The sequence below is a fragment of the Hippopotamus amphibius genome, chromosome 5 (assembly GCF_030028045.1).
Source record: "Hippopotamus amphibius kiboko isolate mHipAmp2 chromosome 5, mHipAmp2.hap2, whole genome shotgun sequence".
Lineage (NCBI taxonomy): Eukaryota > Metazoa > Chordata > Mammalia > Artiodactyla > Hippopotamidae > Hippopotamus > Hippopotamus amphibius.
The window spans coordinates 61,793,796-61,814,139 of record NC_080190.1 but is presented as its reverse complement, the minus strand read 5'-3'; the positions used below and the strand labels follow the sequence as shown (position 1 = coordinate 61,814,139).

Genomic DNA, 20,344 nt, shown 5'->3' with positions numbered 1-20,344 from the left:
GTCAGTTGTCAGTTGCCAGCCTTTACTTTTTACTGCCGCAGGTGGTGCCTACCCAGGTGGGGTGGCATCGGCTTTCCTCGCCCACATTCCACTTTAGAAACAATGGCTCTCACATACTATCACAAATAGTATCACAAGAAATAATGGCTCACACACATCCACCCTACGCAGGAAGTGGGGCAGTTTCTCCAGTATACATCTGAGGGGATTGAGCCTCAAACAAGTTACCTTAATTGCCCAAACACACTCAGCCGAAATTTCTGAGCAGAAACAAACTTGGTTCTCTCCAAATCAGAGCCCTTTGTTCTAGAACACTTTGGGAAAAGGCCAGAACTTGTCATCTGATTTAAAGGCTTACCTAAGAAACACATGATGCTTTTAAAACTGTTAGGTCCTATACAAATATAGGTTACTTTGTTGTTACAAGCAATCCTGGTTTACAGTACAAGTACTGTTATATTATGAAACAGGACCTTCAATTTCTTTGTACCCACGCTCCTGGTTTTTCTTCTGCCTTCTCCATCTTCTTTCCTGGATCCTCCTCCAACACCCAAGCACTCAGGCCTGGGGTTTCCTCTCTGTTTTCTCTCATTATCTCACCCAGTACAATGACTTCCCACACCACCTCTATGCAGATAGCACCCAGAATTCTATCTCTAGTAGTGGACCTTCCTCTGAGCTCTCTCTATAGATTCAAGGTGAAATGACATGGGACACTTTTGTATGACATAGACATGGTATAACTGGTGATCTCCAACCCCCTACCCCCATTTCTGCCCTGGTCAACACCATCTCAGTATTAAGGTACCACCAAGAAACTGAATCACTATCTTCCAATTCTCCTGCCCCTCCCAGTAGGCTCTGTCTATTCTCCAGGATAATTCCAAAATACTCTTGAATATTAGTCCCCTGGTGCTATCTTAGTCCAGACCATCTCCCTCTTTCCTGTCAGTAGTTCCACAACCTCCTTAACAATTGCCTCGCCTCCCTACAATCCATTCTTTATACTTCAGTCAGGGTGATTTTTTTTTTGTTTCCAGAGTGATCTTCTTAAAACATCGATCAGACCATTCCCCTGCTTAAAACTCATCGGTGGTCCTTCTTTGCACTTGGAATAAAGTCCAGTCTCTCCACCCCTCTGTGTTCACCTCCCCTCTCATCCACAAGCTGCAGCTTCACTGATGGGCAGTTCCAGAAACACACCACCTCAGCTTAGAAACACACCTCCTTGCCACCGTGGTGCCACTTCACCTGTGCTGTTCCTCAGCTTAGAATGTTCTCTCCACATTTGGAAGGTGGTCTCCTGCAGGTCTCACCTCATCCCATCCCCTCAGGTCTTCCTCAGCCACCCTGTCGGAAGTGGGTTTTTCCCCACCCCATCCCCAATGCCCGCTTTCCCCCATTCCACTTTATTACAGCATACATTTCTGCATTGGCCTCCTAACCTAATTTTTAGCATGTGGTAAGTTCTCAAATATTTGTTGGCCAAATGAATATTTTATTTATGAAGAATTTAAATGCTTTTGCAAAAGCTTCTGTTCCTCCTTTATCCTAACGCTGGCTCCCATATTGAAGAGACCAGACCTCCAACTTCTGCTTCCCTGGGCAGAACCTATAGCCCCACAAGGAGGGGGGAGCCCGTGGGAAGGTAGAGGGAGAAGACCAAAAGAGCACTGCGAGGAACACCAAGCAGCAGACCTCTCCTTCCCACATACGGATTCATTTAAATGTAAATACTTCACTCTGGTGGATAAAAGTAACGTTTTATTAAAATGGAAATATTTCTTTCTGGATAAGGAATAGATCAGACTTAGGAGATAACTGAGTTTAGAGGGGGCTGTTGGGATCCCATGATGGGAAAGTCTAGGTACAGGCCACTAGAATCCCTTCCCGTCTGCATCTCTTTCCTAAGCGCCTGTGTATATGGCTCCCCTTACAACCAAATCTGAGTCATTATGAGGACCCATTATGAGCCAAGGTGACCGTCCCAGAGCAGATCCTAGGCAGTCCCAGAAAGCCCTACCAGCCACAGGGCCCAGGCCACCGGTCTTCCCCTCTGGCACAAAAAGCAGGGCAGCCCCACTAGGGTTACAGGGTGACCCTCAGGTGGTTTTACAAAGCTCCTGAGCCCCTAATGGGACCCTTTTCCTGTTTTCCCCATAGGCCTTTATCAGGCAGTTTTGATGTCTGGTCCTGGACTGCTGGCGTCTCCATCAGCAGCTCCCTGGGTTCTGCCTGGTTTCCAGTTTCTGGTTCTAGAAGCCATCTCTCCCTGCTTGGTGCCTGCTGCTGTTTTCTCCTGAAGAATGAGAATCACGCAGTCGTGGTGACTGGCTTAGCTTTCAGGGGCGGGGCAATCTCCACACCTGAGCTCACCTGCCTGCCTGGTTCTCCCATTCCAGGGCAAACACGTTTGCAAATACTTTCTGCCGGGACTGAAAACAAGCTCATGTTGCTTTGACTAGAATCAAAACGAAAGAAGCTTCCCCGAGTTCTGGCCCCCCAAAGAGTGTCTCCTTCCAAAATTATGAAGTCAAACTCTTGTTCAAATTTACCAGGATTTGTTGAATTTTTCGGGGGTAGTGGCAGTTCTGGCTAAGATTCTGAACAGCCCTGGCTCCCTGAGGAAGGTGGGGCAGCCCACCAGATGAATTGCTCTCTGCAGCTTCCGAAGAGCTGCATCTATGGATGCTGACCTGAGCCTGGGGATTCCACCGAAAGGAAGATGCAGGAGCCGAGCAGGTAAGGAAATGCGTGTCCTCCCCACCCCCTCTCGCCAGGGAGCAGACTCTCTAACAAGCGCTGCAAACGTTCCTGTAACGCAGCTGTCCCAGGCACTTTCCAATGGTTAGAAAATAAAGTTATATTTTAAAATTAATTTTTTAAGAATGTGACTTTCAGACAAAGCCAAATGTTTAATCACAGCACGTCTACACATCTTTCAATCCTTTTCTGCTTCCAACTAAAAACCAAAAAAAAAAAACTGCGCCTGCGTGCTCACCTGTAACCAATTCTGCCCCATTTTGCTGTGAAGCCAAGTGCTGGGCTCCTACCGGAAGACGCTGTGGATCCCCCACCCGCGTTCGCCAGCCCCCAGCAAGTTTAGGGTTGTTTGGAAGGAGTCAAGCTTTGGTTTCACGTCCCTTCTCTGTGACACAGGACGTCACGGGCCAGAGCTGTTTTCAGCCTTCCCCCTCCACTCCCGAGTGTCCTGCTCGCCCCGCCAGGGGCCCTACAGCTCCTTCTCACCAGCCCTGTCACCGTCCCCGCCGAGCCGGGCCTGTCGCCTCTGCTGCACCAGCTGCTTGTCCAGTTCCCGGAGCTGCTTCAGAAAGCCCCGGTTGGGTAGGACACAGCGGTTCTTGGCCACTTGTTGGATGGCGTCCACCAGGGTCATGTTCCTGTGAATCATCAGGTAGGCCAGGACCAGAGTCGCCGACCGGCTGCGGCCCATGGCGCAGTGAACCAGGATCTTACCTGCAATGCAGTGAGGAGAAGAAGGATGCTCACTGGAGGGGCAGGGTGGCCTGGAGGTTGGGGCATGACTGTGTGGGGCTCACGCAGCACCCGCTCAAATCCTGACTCTCTCTCCCACCCTCGTAGGACCCCCGGCAAATTACTGAGTGTCTGGGAGCCCCAGCTCCCCCATTTGTACAATGGGAATTCTGTCAGTATCCTCTTCATCGGGGTCGTTGTGAAGGCAATTGGTGTAAAGCTCTTGGTACACTGCTTGGTGCGTATTAAAGGTTCAATAAATCACCGGTGTTATTGTTGCCTCGGTGAGGAGGAGGAGAAGGGGTTGAAACTGATGCTTCCTACCTGCCAAAGCACATCCAAGTGAGAGCTTTGTGAGTTTTTTTTTAATGCTCACTTTAATTTATTTAACTGACATTCATATTATTTATTTACTTCATGCTTACTCATTTTGAATAGGGCAGCCACTAGGGTTCAGATTTCTAAAGGTGTAAAATGATGCCATTGAAAAGCCTCCTTCCTTCCCAGCTGCTCAGTTCCCCAAAGCAACAAGTATTACCAGTTTCTTCTGCCAGAGAAATATCTGTGAATAGCAAATCATATTTTTTCTCTTCTTTCCTTACCCAAAAGGTAACAAGCTTTACACACTTTTTTATACCTTGCTTCTTCCACTTAACAATGTATCTTGGAGACCTTTGTATATCAGTCTCTGAAGAGTTCTCTCTTTGTTATTTCTTCTTGTGGCTGCACAGAGTTCCTCTGTATGGATGAACCATAATCCACTTTAAATGGATGCATTCCATTTCTGCACCATTTGCATTGCTGCTGCATTTGACCTCGGATAAGGAGAGAGCCCCCCATAGTCCCAAAAGGCCCTTTGAGGGGCTGAAACAGAGGGGCCCAATCTGCTTTCCATGAAGTCTGTGAGCATCCGTGTGGCCATGGGGGCCTGCAGAACCCTGGCCTACTCTCTTGAGGGCCTGGGTTCCAGAGTCATTTCTGCTGCTAACCACCTGGGTGTGGGGTAAGCCACTCAGCCTGTGGAGCCTCAGCTTCCTCAGTTGTCAAACAGGGCAGCAAACTCGGATCCGCCGTGAGCAAAACCAACTCAGTAAAAATCGCATGGTCAGATTTTTTAAAAATTAAACTAGTTTTACTGTGTCGTGTAGTAAAACCAGGGGATGAATATTCTTACAACTTAGGTGACCAAATTATCATCTATATCAGTGGCTCTCTAAGCTGATCCAAGAACCTGGGGGCTCCCAGGATACTCTGAGGAGATCTGTGGAGTTGACATTATTTTCAAAATAGTAGTATGGTGATATTTGCCTCTTTCACTGTTTTGACATTTGCACTGATGGTACAAAGGCAATGGTGCAAAGAACTGCTGGTGCCTTAGTGTGAGTCATGGCCCAAACTGTGCTAGTAATCGTTGCATTCACCACCAAGCAAGCACTCTTGGGGAAAAAACTAGCCAACTTTCCTAAAGAATATCCTTGATGAAGCAGTAAAAATTAATTTTATCGAATTTCAGCCCTTGGCTGCACTTCTTAATATTCTGTGTGATGAAATGAGATGTACACATAAAGCACTCTGGCTGCAGACCAAAGTATGATTGTTATCTCAGGAAAAGTTAATGGGAGATTGAGCTGCAAGCTGAATTAGCCACTGTTTCATGAAACACCATTTTTACTTAAAAGAGTGAATGACAGGAAAAACCATGGTAATTCTGCGTATTTGGCAGACTTTTTATCAAAAGTGAACAAAGTGAGCCTGTCACATCAAAGAAAACAATTGACAGTATCTGTTGCCAGTAATAAAATGCAAGCTTTCCAGCAAAAATTAGAATTTTGGAAAACTTGTATCTACCACTGTGAGTTTGACAGTTTCACAATACAGAAGATTTTTCTGTTAAGATCAGTGGTGATATTAACAAATGTGTCTTTTGACAATGTAAAATGAAAAGTATCAACATTTGGAGTATCTGCATAACTTAGCAAGATATTCCACGTGACCAGTGTGAGATATTACAAAATTATGCATGGATAAAAAATCCATCAAAGTGCAAGAGAGACCAATGGATTTTCATGTAACAGAGTATGAAGTTTATAGATATGGTTTTAGATTCCACATCACAGCTTGCCTTTAAGAATCTATCACTTGTCAAGTTTTGGTGTAGTATCAAAGAAGAATATCCACAGTTTTCTGAAAAGGCTATTAAAATATCCCTTCCTTCTCCAACTACATATTTGAGTAAGGCTGGATTCTCTTCATATACTGCCACCAAGATACCATATCACAACAGATTGAATGCAGAAGCAGATATAAAAACTCACCTGGATTCTCATAAGCCTAACATCAAAGAGATTAGCAAAAATGTAAAATAATGCCACGCTTCTCCCTAACTTTATTTTGGAAAATATAATTTTTCATAAAAACATGTTAATATGCAATAGGTTTACTTTATTATTTTTAAATGAATAAATATTTTTAAATTTTTCAGTTTTTATTTCTAATAGAGTAGATATGGATAGATCTACCCTACATAAATACTCTTTGAGGCCTTCAATAATTTTTAGGAGTGTGAAAGGGATCTGAGACCATAAAGTTTGAAAACTGGAAATCTAGAAGAATCGCCACAAGAAAAACCTCCCTTTGGCCACTGTCATAGCAACAGCTGGGCAGGATGAGAAGCCACCATGAGAAGCAGCTTTCTATCCTTCAGGCCTCCCCTTGGTGGCACTCTAGAGCTCACGTAGCGCATCAACATGCTTTATCTCATTTCATCCTTAATACAACCTTCAAGGTTTCATTATCCTCTTCCCTGCTTTACAGATGGGGAAACAGCCTCAGAGAGGCGAAATGACTGCCAGAGGTCACCCAGAAAGATAGTGTCATCGCTGGAAATAGTTCAAAGCTACTTGCCACTGTGCTCTGGGACAGAGAAAATAATGAGATTAGCATCTCTGGCTGTCCCCAGCGCTGCCACCACTGCCAGCGCAGTGGCACCCTCTCCTGTGGTTCTGGGATCCCTTTGCTGAAGTTGAGCTGGCTAGGGCAGCTTGAGCTGTGTGACCCAAGTGCTGTCCGTGTTCCTGAGTCTGAGACCCAAGGCCTGGAAGGATGACCAAGGAGATACTCATGGATGTCACCGGGTTTGTGGAGCACAGGCAGGAGGTGAGAACAGCTTGGCAAAGAACACTTCGGAGTGGACGTGGCTCCCCTGTGTCCCTCTCACCCCCACCCCCCACCTGCCTCATGGGACCAAGCCCAGGACAGCAGACATGGCAGCGTGAGATGTGTAAGAGGGCCCCGACACCGGGCGCCTCTCTTCCCACTCACCCTGGTTGGAGAAGCCTGCAAACCTGGCCCCATAGTGAGGACCTCTCTGGTGGCCTCTCCTCACACACAGTGCTGACACAGAAAGCACCCCATAAAGAACTATTAATTTTATTACGATTTGTTTGCACGAATCTCCACAGGCTAACATAACCAGGCAGGCCTCCAGTCCCCGTCACTAAGCTGCAAGAGCGTGGCCGCCTTTTCTTTGTGCACCTCGGCCAGAAAGACTGGAGGGCGAGAAAGAGGGCGGCTTCTTCAGTGCTGGGTGGGGTTTGGGGGCAGCTGGCCCAGCTCACGGGCAGGACTGTGCTCCTGGAGTGGAATGTCTACCTCTGGCATTCTAATCCCCACGGACTGTTCCAGAGGCTGCCTGGCCCCTTGCCAGCTCTGCTGATAACTAAAGCGTTTCTTCCTCCCCTGGCAAAAAGGGTAATTCTTTCTGTCATGACTAAAGACTTGAAACAGACGCAAGCTGTAGTTCATTAAGTCTTTAGGGAGCCTGAAGTCTGTTAAGCAGGATGGGGGGGCGGGGATGGGAGATGGGGGGAGAGAAATGAGGAAAGGAGATGGGGGTGCTCCACTCTAGCAGAAGCTCCTCCTGGCTGAATCTTGCTTTTACAGCAGCAGCACTCATCCTGTCAGCTGTGTGAGCTTGGTGGAGCTCCTAGGGTAGAGGACATGTCCCTAGACTCTCAGGGCACTGCTCTCTCTTTGCTCCGTGGCTCTGCTAAGCACCACCCTTTGGGGCCCAGCATTGGATGGTGAGAAACTGCTCTCAGGAGAGTTCGGGAAACATGCGAGGAAGGCTGCATTCAGCCTGTTCGCAGCATGGCCCACACCAGAGGAAGCCGGAGGCTCTCTGTGAGATAGATGCCAGCCCTGAGGGTTCGGGGCCTGAGCAAAGGGAGCATTGTCACGGTTGGCATTTTCTAGATTAGTGGCTTTCAAACATTTTTGTTTGACATCCCACCCACCCCCCGACAAATCATAAAATTCACAGTCAACACATACTTGGGCTCAGCCCATCCCCATATCTTCCAAGCACTTTATGTGTTCATTGTGGTTAATTATCACAGCAACCTGATGAGGTAGATAAAATTAGTATCCCTCTTTTACAGAGGAGGCAGCTGAAGTGCAGAGAAGTGATGTGTCCAAGTCACACAGCTTGGAAAGTGGCAGGACCATGGTTCAAGCCCAGGCTACTGATGGCTAAAGGGGCATCACAGGTATGTGTGGATCAGACAAGAGTTTCACAAAATAATTCCTGCTTTTATTACATGCAATGCATGCTGTGTTTTCTTTCCTAATCTTTTCAACTTTTTTAATTTATTCATTTATTTTTTGGCTGTGTTGGGTCTTTGTTGCAGAGCGCAGGTTTTCTCTAGTTGTGAGTGGGAGCTACCCTTCGCGGCAGTGCGCAGGCTTCTCATTGCAGGGGCTTCTCTTCGTGTGGAGCACAGCCTCTAGGCGCACGGGCTTCTGTAGTTGTGGCTCGCGGGCTCTAGAGCGCAGGCTCAGTAGTTGTGGTGCATGAGCTTAGTTGTCCATGGCCTGTGGGATCTTTCCGGACCAGGGATCAAACCCGTGTCCCCTGCATTGGCAGGCGGATTCTTAACCACTGTGCTACCAGGGAAGTCCCAATTTATTTTATTTTATTTTAAAGAAATGCTGGTCACAGCCACTAAAGTGATTTTACAACACTCTGACAGGCCACAATTTATGTTTGAAAAATGATGATTTCAATTAAATATTTCTCTTTGGGCCTTTACCAAAAGTTGAATTCCCACAATCTTATGAAGAAAAGCCAAATTCAGAATCTCTACTCTTTACCTAATGGCACGTTTTCACTGGTGACCGGAAGTTAACCCTCTGTCACTCAGATCAAACATGTAGGCCAACCACATAGGTTATCACCAACTCCCCCCCTTTCCTTGGTTTGAGCGGGGATGCCCTTTGTCTCCCACTCACTACCTTGGAACCTGCAAAGGCAGAGTTCGTACTTCTCCCAAAACAGTTCTGCACACATGGAAGTCCTCAGAAAAAGGATGCATGGCATGTTTTAGAACTGCTAGGCGGCAGGTCTGTGTGTGCTGCAGTGGGCCAGCAGACCCTTAAAATACCCTGAAGATCTGGTTTGGTTAAAGCTCAGAAGCACCAGAGAAACAACCTCCTGCTGAAACACAGACTTCACTTATTTATTCATACCTTCCTTATCCATAATAGATTTTAAGAAGGCTTCAAAAGCAGCCTATGGACTGTTTGTTTAAGAAAAAGAAAGAATGAAAGGAGAGTGGTGATACTAAAATCTGATCTTTAGAGCCTCATGGTATCTGCCCTGGGATTTCTTAGACAATTTCATTGAATTAAAACCACAGTAACTCAGCTCTGAAGACGCCGTGCCAGGGGCAGTGAAGGCAGTCCAAATGGGGCTCCCGTGGCAGTATTTTGTCCGTACTTCTTTTCCTGATGAAGAATGGCAAGTTCAGTTGTTTTAGACCCTATAACCAGCTGGAATGTATCACCTTCCATGATATTCGGTGACCTCTTATACAGCAAAGTCACCAGATGCTCCAAATACAGACAAAAGACTTTCCCGTGAGGCCCGAGTGACAGAAGGGACGCCCACTGGCCTCTGATTAGCTCTGTGGCCCTCAGCATATCACTTGGCTTCTCTGGGTCTCGGTGTCCCCAGCTCTCAGGGCAGAACACTGGACTAGATTACCTCTAAGATTTTTCAAGAGTGACTGAGGTTGGCTGATGAGTTCTTTCGGAAGGGTCAGATCAGGGTAGGGTATACACAGGGGTGGGCCCCATCGAGCTGATTACAGACCACAAGTACAGCTCCGCAGCGCCACAAGGGATGCTTTTCAAAAAGAGTGAACAAGACTGGCTGTGAGGGGCAGTGGTGGGAGAGCGTATGCTAGGCTGAAACTAGCCAAGGAAGAACAGGAAAGACAGAGAGAGAAAAAAGACATGTCTTGCCTTTTGGCCAGATTGTCCATCAACACCTCTTACATCAAGAGTATAATAAAAAACATACGCGTGCATCTGGCTCTAAGATGCTGCAGGAGCAGCCCGTGGTTTTCCAGGGTGTGACTGAGCCGTGCAGGTCGCCTGCTGCATGTGCTATACAGGCTGAGCGTGTGCATCCCCACGGACGCCGCTGCTAGGCTAGCCAGCATCTCATGTTGTCACTCTGACTACTCAGGGCACAGGTTACAAACTCACAGCCATTGGGTTTCTTTTGTTTGGACTTTGCAGTGTTTTAAGAAATTTTCAATTTGTTGCCAATACTTAAAATTTGAGCGATTTTACATTAAAATCTAGATTGGAGACTTTTCCTGAAAAATCATATCTACCACCTTGGCACTGACTCTCACAGGACAATCACTGGTTGGGACTGAGCAGCAGCTGTGCCCTGGGGAGGGGACATGGGGCTCTCAGCTTAGTCACAAGCACCCCCTCCCCACACCCCGTGGCCTCACACGCAGCTAGCTCATTCCTCATCCCTTCATTCCTTTATGGCCTCTGCCTGGTCCTGAAAGGTTGGCGTTTGAGCCCCCAGCTTGAGGAATGCTTTAGATATGCAAATGCAAAGGGCACAGAGAAGGGAGTCCAGCGTCCCACCTGGCAACAGGGTCCTGCCCTGCTCCCCATCCCCGGCCAGCTGGTCTAGGCCCACACTCCCTGTATGTCCTCTGACCTGTGGGTATACTTTTCTCTCTTGCGCCTTTCTCGGCTAGGTGCTTTTGACCAACCCAGTCTACCTGTCATGATCCGCACCAGCCTGACATTTCCACATTGATGCTCTGAGATCTGCCCAGGCCTAAACATATGACCCCAAAGCCCCTTCTTTCCTAATTCGGCAGTGGGGGCAGACTCTAAAATGGCATGCCAGGAACTGGGCAGGCTGTCCTATGCATGTGCCATACCACTGAAGTTCAAAGTTGGAATGTCTTTTTTCCTTTTTTTTTTCCCCTTTGGGGATTGGAAACTTTATTATGATGATGTGCACGTGCTGGTGTGGTTATGTGCTTCGTGGTGCACGACCTGTGTTTATCAAGCACATCTGAGAGCCTGCTGCGCACCAGATTCTACGCCAAGTGGTTTTTGTGAGTTACTGCTGATCCTCACTATAACCTTTCAAGGTAAATATTTTCATCACCCGAAGGAGAAACCAAGGCTTAGAAATCACATTACTGTTAGTAAGTTTTGCAAGTGAATTTGAACACAGCCCTGTCTTCTCCAAATCCTGCCGGGCCCCTTCCATTAAGGGGATGGTGGAAGATATAGTAACGGCAAGTTGAGCACATTAAACAGAATCGGAAGGATTGGGTGGTTTTTGTTTTTTCATGTCAAATATGTTTTCAGTTAACTTCAAATACTGTGAGACGAATTTCACCTTATGGCAATGAGTCAGAGTCCAGTTGCTTTTTGATCCTGCTTGGAAACCCAGAATGTGCCTAACACAAAAGATGGTCCACAAATAGACTCATAAAAAAGGATGACTTTGAAATGAGGCATCCCCTAAGACAAGCACTTCAGCTCCATGAGGTTTTTTTTTTTAATTTTCCTTCACTCTTGACATTGCTTTCTGAACCAAAATAAAGACAAGGTCTGGGACTGTCCAGCAGATGTGGCCTAGGCCCAGCTGCGGGTTGCAGCTCCTGAAGCAGGCCAGTTGGTCAGTCAATGAACCTTGTAATCCCAACCACTTGTGGCAAAAAAGGCTTTTAGTAACTGTATACCCTGAATTATGTGATGGCCCCATAAAGGGGTGTGACACATGGGGCTGAAGTCAGAGCACAGATCAGGGAGTTGAAGTCCCTCTGGCCTCTGTGGAATGTCACTGAAATACATGCTGCAGTAATCATGGCATATTGTCTCACTCGGACGCATACCTACACTGTGCCCTTCTCTCCGAAATAGCCTTATAGCCTTTACCTGGATTAGGGCAGCTAAAACTGCATTTTCAGTGCAAGGACTAGCTCTGTGATTTAAAAGATGGTTAATTAACCTTGGGAAACTTGGACATCATGAGTGTAAAACTAAGATTTTCAACTATAGTTTGCCACTTACAAAGAAAAGGTTGTCAGCTTTCTATAGGAGGGCTCACTAGACTGAATATGACTGGGGTGGGAGGATGGGGGAGGTGGTGTGAGCTTGGTTGTCTGGCAGGAGAATTTGAAGTCTCCCCTAGATTCTCACTCAAGTCAGCTCCCTGAGGGTTTTCTAGCATTTAGGCCCTTGGTTATTAGTCTGGTTTGGACGCAGGCACAATTAGCATCTTGGCAGCATCCCACCTTCGAGGGCTCCCAGCCACCCCTGGCGTTCAGAAGATGGCTCTTGTGCCTCATGGAAGACAGATTCAGGCCAAAGGCCTCTCCTCTGAGCACTCTGATTCCCCAGAGCGATTTCCCATAGCGCCAACCAAGAGCCGAACCCCAGCAGCAGCAAGCTCCGTGGGGCTCACCAGCCTCCAGGGGATCAGACATCTGCAGCAACCACAGCAGGGCGGGATTTGAGAGGGGAGCTTGCTTAAAGTGTGCAGTTGCCTCTTCCCACCAGGACGAGGGGCGGGGCCTCAGGCCGGGGCGGGGCCTCGAGGTGGCCTGGGGCTGGGGGCGGGGCCGTGGGCGGGCCGGAGGTCTCTTACTGTGATCGTAGCGGAGCGCAGCGTCGATGAAAGCGGCCGCTGGGTGGAAGAAGACACTGAGGTCGAAGGTGGGCAGGTCCTCGGCCTCGACGCCGTGGTACTCGATGGCCATGTCGCGGTAGTAGTCGGGCCCTGTGTCCACGTTCCAGCGGCCGTGGGCCGCGTTCAGCACGTGCGTGAAGCCCGCCTTCTGCAGCCCGTAGCGGTCCAGCGCCGTCGCCCTGGGTGCGAGGGAGAGAGAGGCTGGTCGGCCGCAGGAGCCTTGGCCTGGATCTGGAGGAAAGTCGGGCGCAGCCCACGGGTTTCTGCAGTCGATTCCGGCTTCCAAAATAAGGCCTAGCCATTGAAATGAAGGACTTCTCTAGTCCAAGCCCTGCTCTTACTGACCCCTTGGCCACTGTGCATTTTATGTTTCTGGCTCAGCCCTTTCAAGAAAGGAGAGGGTGCACAACCTATTCTTTTGCCCATTCATTCTTTCATTTTCTTTCATTCACCAAATACAGAAGGGCATGGTGCTGGACACTCCTGTGGTCACGGGAGTGGACTGTCAGCTGCCAGAACCCCTCAAAGGCCATCTGAATAACCTGTTCATCAGGCAAAGCTGAAAGTAAGGGAGAGGGCCACCTTCACAGAGCCTCAGGGAGACCCGTTAAAGTGGGCCCCTCCTCTGAACCCTCTGGATGTTTACAGGGTTTGGAGGTTGGGGCCCAAATGAATGGTTTAAGATGGGTCATTCAGGGAATTCCCTGAAAGTCCAGTGGTTAGGACTCCACCCTTCCACTGCAGGGAGCGTGGGTTTGATCCCCGTGAGGAACTAAGATCCCACAAGCAGCGTGTCGCGTCCAACCCCCCGCCCCACCCCACCCCCCAAAAAAAAACCTTGAAAAAAAATAAGATGGGTCATTCAGTGTGAGGATGTGATTGGGATTTGGCAAAATTCTTAATGTTCAAGAGATTGGTGAACACAATGCAAAACCATTGCTTTGATAAGTGAATCATTGACTAGTTGGGCAAAGCACTGTTCTGAAGAGGAGAGCTGTTTGAGCAGTCTGTTGTTGGAATTGATTTTAGGAAGTTCCTGAAGCCAGCAGTGAGGTTATTTTCTGATTTATAGCCTTATATTTCTAGGCAGGAATTTCCAGGAACAAAAAGTCACGTTAAAGTAGGTGGCCTTGGAACATGGCACAAAGGAAGCAGGAATTATTTCTGCCTAGAAGGGCCGGGGGGTACCTTATTGGAGAAAGCTTTGAGCCTGCCTTGCTACAAGTGTCAACACTTGGTGATAGAGGGGAAGAGGGAGACAAGGGCACACCAAGCCAAAGAAATAGCACAACCTAAGGGATGGAGGCTGGAAATGAAGGCTTTTCAGGAAATGCTTATTATTTCCTGTAACCAATCATTTATCCCCAATTTAATGATTTAGAACCTATTGTGTGCCAAGCACTGTCCTGGGTATTCATGATGCAGCAATAAGTAGGTTAGTCAAGGTCCCTCAGGAAGCTTCGATTCTGATGGGGAAAGCAAATAAGTGAATAAAGAATTTCAGATAGCAGTGAGAGCTGTGCAGAATGACTCTGGTCCTGCTTTCCGTAAGGGAAGGCCTCTGCAGGGAGGTGGCATTTAAGCTCAGCCTGAGCGGTGATAAGGGCCTAGGCAGCGTAAGAGTTGGAGGGAATGTGCTTCATCCAGGCAGAGGCAACAGCAAGTGCTAAGAACAGAAGGGAGACTAGTGTGGCTGTAATAGCAAGGGTGGTAGTGGTACAAGGGGAAACTGAAAAGGGGGGCTGGGTCATGGTGGGCCCTTTAGACCACAGGGAAGAGTTTGGATTTTATTCTAAATATGGTGGAATGCCACATGCCACAGAGGAGTTTAAGGAAGGGCTGAGTATTGTTTACTTTTTTAAAGATCAGTCTGGCTGATGCATGGAGATGGGCTGGAGAGAAGCCAAAAATAGCAGTGGGAGCTCTGTTGGAGGCTGTCACAGTTGTACGGCCGAGAGAGGAAGGTGGTTGGGCTAAGTCACAGCAGACTTGCTGCTGGATTGGGAATGGGGCAAGGAGGGTGGGACTGGTGTGGCCAGGGAGTAACACGTGAGAGGAGAGGAGAGAAAGGTCTGGAGAGGGAGTGTGGGATTTAACCATGGAGCGCTTGGATGGCAGGATCTGCATTTGAGGGTCAAGGAGGGCTTTTGATAGTGCTTGAGGAGGGTGATCCCATCTGACCTTTGAGATGTCATCTCCCTCAACAGCACAAAGCCCAGTTCCACAGCTCAGGGAAGAGGTGACAGGGGTCTGGAACCATCACAGTAAGAGGCCAAAAGTGGCAGTGCGCTGCAGCTGAGGCCTCATCTCAAGGCCACTGGTAAGAGGACATGGACAGAAGTGAGCACATGGGATGCCAACATGGATCTACACCCTGGACAGGGAGGCTCCTGCAGCAGAAACACCAGCCATGGTCCCTCTGCCAAGGGCCCCTCGTCTGTCGCTGGTTTGCTGGGGCTTTTTGTTGGTCATGAGAGGAATCACAGTGGAGTCCAGTGTTTGGGAAAGGGAGACCTGAACACAGGCATTGAGCTTTTAGAAACATGTACAAACTGCCCACAGGAGCTGAGGCTTGGGGAGGTGGGGAGTTCCACCAAGCCCCGCAGCTGGCTTTTGGGGCTGCCATCCTGACCACGATACCCGTTCTGCTTTCAATTTTTCCCAGAAAAGTCTGTTTTTCATTTTTCTCCTCATCCTAAAGTATGTATACAACAAACATTATGCTTTGGGGACATAGATCTGCGCTCAATTAAAGCCTCCACTAATGCAGTCCGTCTTGCCGAGTAGCAATCAACCTCACGTTGAGGCTGAGCTCAGTGGAAAAATTAAAATTAACTGTCCTCGACAGGAAGTTCCTGCCCACCATAAAAACTGGTCTCTCTGGGTTCTGCAGCTGGGTTTCAACATAATCAGGAGGCAGTTTGAATAAATAGCAGTTTGCACTTTGATGCTTTGGGGGTCGAGGGTCAGGGTAGGTTTGCAACAAAACTCATTGCGCGACACCTCCATATCCAACCTCCCCCCAACCGCTGAGCTGGTTTTGACTGTGTCTGAGGGAGAGAAAGGGGCTCATGGGGAGGATTAGACGGGTGGGCATCCCAAGACCCATTGCAGGTTTTCGGAGTCTGCGCTGCCTCGGCCCAGAAGGGGAGGTGGTGTCCTCACACCCCCCTCTGGGGATTTCCCCCAGCTTGGTTTACTCAGAGTCCAGTTGAGGGCTCCAAAGGGTATCCAGGGCAGGATGGGGATTTGTAAATACACAGAGTGACTCTTAGTAGACAGCGGCTGTTTTGCAGGCAGATCCCCAGTTGGCCCAGATGTCTAGCTAATCTATCACTGGGAGTGGGGGAGGGTCGGAGGGTGCTACCTGGTTCCGTGTTGTTTTATTTTCTTAACTTTCAGGGCCACCTGCTCAGATACGTGGGGAAGACTAAGCAATGTGCCTCTGCTGAAGGAGAAGAGCTCAGAAGAAAAACAGGGTTAAGAGGTTACTTCTAGGATCTAGGTGGTACAGGAGCCTTAGTTTCTGGTTATTTAAGAAAAATCCTAGATGTAAGTAATCTGTTCATTTTTAAAATAATATGTCATCTAATTACAAAAATAACACGTGTTCTATGCAGAATGTGGACAACATATTCCCTCCCCACCCCCCCCACACAAAAATGCCTGTATTTCTGCTCCCTAAAGACCGTTTGCCTTTTGATATGAGTTTGCCTTTTGATATAAGATCTTCCAGTTGTTTTTCCATGAATAGATTTGTATATTTTATATAAAAGTTGGGATGGGGGTTACAATACTATGTATATACAGTTTCAAAAACTTTGCATGGTGATATATTGTAAACATCTTCTTATGTTAACATACAGACTTCAACATACTATTCCGTGCCATAGGTAAATCTCAATTTTACCTCACCAAGCTCCTAGCTTTGGACATTTGTGTCCTCTCTCTCTCTCTCTCTCCCTTGTCTGTCTCTGTCTCTCTTTTGGAGAGAGAGTGATGGGTGTTACAACAAGAAACACTATAAACAAACAACTTGCTATATTTCTTTGGGCACATTTCTGTGTCCTTAGGAGAGATTTTTTTGAAGTGGAATTGCTGGGTCAACTGTGTTGAGCATTTTAAACACAGTTGATACTTGTTACTAAATTATCTTCCAGAAAGTTTGCTCACATTAACCTTCTGCTTTTCGTTCATTGCTAATTTCATAAGCCAAAAATAGGTGTCTCGTTTTCATTAATTTCTTTTAGCAATGAGGTTTTTCTCCCACATTTTCTCCCACATTTGTTGGTCTCGTACAGTTTTACTTTTGAAGAACATTGTCACACTCCTGGAATCAGGGGCCCTCTTGATTCCCAGCCTACGTACCTCAGCCCCTGCCCAGAAACCCATTTCCCCCAGATGTGTGCTCTTGCAGAGGGAGGAGGGACATACACGTACACATCTGCACAAGCCGTCCACCAGCTGCCTCGCAGTGGGGAATCAGCTGCTCCTGTGTTGCCAGGATTCTGCACTGGGCGTTGATAAAAGTGTGCTCATGCTCGGGCAGTTCTCTACACCTTCATGTCTGTGAAGATCCACTGATTTCCCGTGCCTAATCGAGGACTCCTGTTCGCCCAGCGCCCACGTCCTGTAATCTGGCACCTTATTTATTCTGATGGCTGTGACACTGTTGTGGTGCCACCCCATTTCATGGGTGTGACCCTGATGGTGACCTTCTCCTTCTCTGGAGACCATACCTACTCCTTGCAGGTGAATTTTAAAACAGCAGATACATTTCTAGCTTTTGATCTCCCTCAATTCACCTGAGATGAAAGCGAAATTCAGTAGCTGTCTGGTTTTTTGGGTGTTCTTGTTACTTGCTGGTGATGAAGCTGCTCAGCTGCGAGGCCCCGCAGAAAACACAGGGCCCACAGGTATAGCTTGTAAGCTTAAACTGCTGCACGAACCAAAACAACAACCCTCTGGGACCCTCAGTTTTATTTGTTAAATAGAACCGGTTCCATTGGCAGTACTTCCCTTACAAGATTCGTGTAAAGTTGAGTGATGTGATATTCAAGTTTCTCTGAAAGGTTAAAGGATAAATTCTGGGTGGGGTAGGGGAGCAGGCAATAGGAATATGTAGGATAAAATGTTATCAGTGGTTATCTCTGGGTAATGGGATTATAGGGAATTTTAATATTCTTTTCGTCTTGTGCTTTGTAAATCGTCAGTGATAAACATGTCGTATATTCATGTAGTGTGTAAATATATACTGTGATTTTTATTGATGTCCTATGCTTGGTTCTCAAGAGACACTGTTGCAAAGACATAAACATTTTAACTCCTCAGAAATCTGTCTATTGTCTTCCCCACCCCGCTAGGCTCTAGGCCTCCAATGATGGAGGCTAAGAGAGGAAAGATAATGCATAGGAGGCCTGGTTTCAAGAAATAATGTTGTATTAATGACTAGACTAGGCATTTGGCTGACCATGAAAGGAAGTGGTTGACACTGCTGAGGGCCTTTGCTGAAAAGCTGTCACCCAGCATGAGAAGGCCCAGCCAGGCTGGAGCCACTGCGTCTCACCCCGGGCACCTTGCCCGTGACTGGTGCCCAGTTTTACCTTAGGTGCCTGTGTTACTTGAAGGCTCAGAGTCCAGGTTTTCTAGTTCTTTCAGGGGACATTCAGCATGTTAAACTGTCAACCTCGGCTGAGCTTTTGCTGCCCACCCTGGGGAAGCAGGTCAAGTTTTAGTTCTACTTGGTGCCTCGAGGCTGCATTAGTTCTTTTCTTTTTGTGGGGCTCGAGGCGGCCGCTGCCTGGGTGCGCCCGTGAGAGGGCCTCTCTGGAGCTGAGGACCGTCTCACTCATTGATTGGCTTTCACCATGCTCTCCAGCCTCCTCAACGACAGGCCAGCCCGGGAGATGCCACTGGCTTCAGAGGCTGTGGGTCTGGTTGTGAGCAGGAAGGGTGAGCTGGAGAGACCCCTGACAAGCGAGCCTAGGCCGGGTGGGGCTGGCACAGGCATTTGAAGAGTCAGGCTTTATAGGGAGGCGCTGCTGGCTGTTGATGACCCCCAAAAGCCAGACCTTGGAGGCGACTGTAGTTTTAACAAAAATAGGGTGGCCACCATTCAGGCGGCAGCAGAGCAGCTTCACAGAGCCCTGGTGTTGGCTTACAGGGCTGCCTGTGTCGCGAGAGGGAAGAGAGACTTCTCAATTATCCTGTGGCAGCCAAGCCTTCCTATGGGGAGCCTGTCCTGCCTGGGAATTTACAATCCCTTTGACGGCAGCCAGGATATTTCCCCTCCTGCTATCAGAGAGAAAAAAGACAGAAAGAAAAAAGATTTTGCTAAGCAAATGAAAGATGTGAATGAGAGTAAAGTGAGAATATTTAAATTACAGAAATTTAGTGCTTTCAAGCATCCTCAAGCACTTCTGAAGCACCCATTTAGGGACTGCTGATTGATAAGAAGTGATGAATTATTCTTACCTCATCATTGATGCCAGTCCTTGGCTCTCTGGAGGGCAACACTTGGTTAACCTAATTTGAATCTAATTTGAATGACTTAAAAGTAATAAAACAAGTATGTGCTTGAGCCAATAAAGCCTAATTTATTTAATAAGATTTCTTAAAGACTTTTACTTTAGAACTGGAAGGGACCTTTGAAATCATCCCTTTATTTTATAAATAAAGAAACTGAGTCCCAGAACAATAAGATGTTTTGCCAAAGGCCACACAGAGTGGCCACCCACACTGGGGCTTGAACTTTCTGCCCCAAATCCCTGCTGGCGGGCTTTTGCTTTACTCCACGCTTGTCCCTACAGCTCCCACTTGCAGACTCAGACCCCCTACCAAGTTGTGGGAAATGGGCAGGAGAGGGTGGCTGCGCCTTGAGCGAGGGAGACTTCCCCATGAGGACATCCAAAAGGTGGCTGCCTGGCCTGGACCTACCCCTGCCACTGACCCAGCACACGAAACACCAACCAACCACAACCCTCTCCAGTCAGCGGCTTCTTCTCTCCAGGCATTGGTGATGGTGGGGGATGCCATCTCTGCCCTCCCTGGGCTGGTAAGCAACAGGAACTTGGAGTCACCAGGCATCCCATTTGGTGATGCCCTTGGGATAAGCTGGGATTGAGAAAATGCTTTAAAAATTCTGAAAATCATAGACGTGTAGGGCTTTGATGTGGCACTGCCCCTCTGGCCTTAGGCTACCCGGGGCCCTGAAAGGCCAGGACATCTGTGGAGGGAGTTGGCTGGAGAAGGCCCATTAGGAGGGACCTTCCTTCCACCTGGCCTTGGGCTCATGATAGCATCTCATGGGAGAAATTTGACCAGGGATGTTTTCTGTCCCTTAGCACAGAGGGGCCCTTAGTGGCAAAGTGCTGTGACTGTCCTTTACCTTCTTCTCACACTGTGAGTCACGCTTCTAGAAGCTGTCTGATCTCTGATAACTCACATTCAGTGGGTTGCCAGGAGCTGTGCTAGCATCAGCTGTATTAACACATTGAATCCACATCTTACAGGTGAAGAAATCGAAGCTTGAGTGACTTGCCCAAGGCCACATGGGAACCAGTATTTGACCCAGACATTGTGGCTCCAAAGCAGAAGCGCAGCCATTCTGTCCTTGAGGAGAGAGGAGGGGAAAAGAGTGAGCTGCTTCTTGGGGGTCAGTCTGGTCCCCAGCAGGTGCCAGGCGTCAGGAGCAGCCGGCGGTCTGGCCACCTCAGGACACCCATTCTCACTCCTGGGTCCTGAACACCTTAACTTTCAGGGCCTTGGGTTTTAAGAATCTTAGGTGCTTTTCGGGAACGGAAAAACTCAACCTAAATGCAAATATCAAAT

The 20,344-nt window shown here is 48.0% G+C and overlaps 1 protein-coding gene across 5 annotated transcripts in view; it reads right to left on the bottom strand.

The window, feature by feature from the left end:
• Positions 1–1,488: 1,488 nt before the first annotated feature.
• The window catches only part of DUSP29 (dual specificity phosphatase 29), a 35,756-nt gene continuing 16,900 nt past the window's right edge, over positions 1,489–20,344 (bottom strand). For 4 of the 5 annotated variants that reach the window (XM_057735181.1, XM_057735182.1, XM_057735183.1 and 1 more), the window contains 3 exons: positions 12,473–12,693; positions 3,250–3,477; positions 1,489–2,299 (listed from right to left, as the gene is read on the bottom strand). In XM_057735181.1, coding sequence (XP_057591164.1) covers positions 2,256–2,299; positions 3,250–3,477; positions 12,473–12,693 — 493 coding nt within the window. In that variant the 3' untranslated portion in view covers positions 1,489–2,255. Of the gene's footprint in view, positions 2,300–3,249; positions 3,478–9,108; positions 9,280–12,472; positions 12,694–20,344 lie in introns of those variants that run through there. The other variant, XM_057735184.1, reaches the window with a different exon arrangement.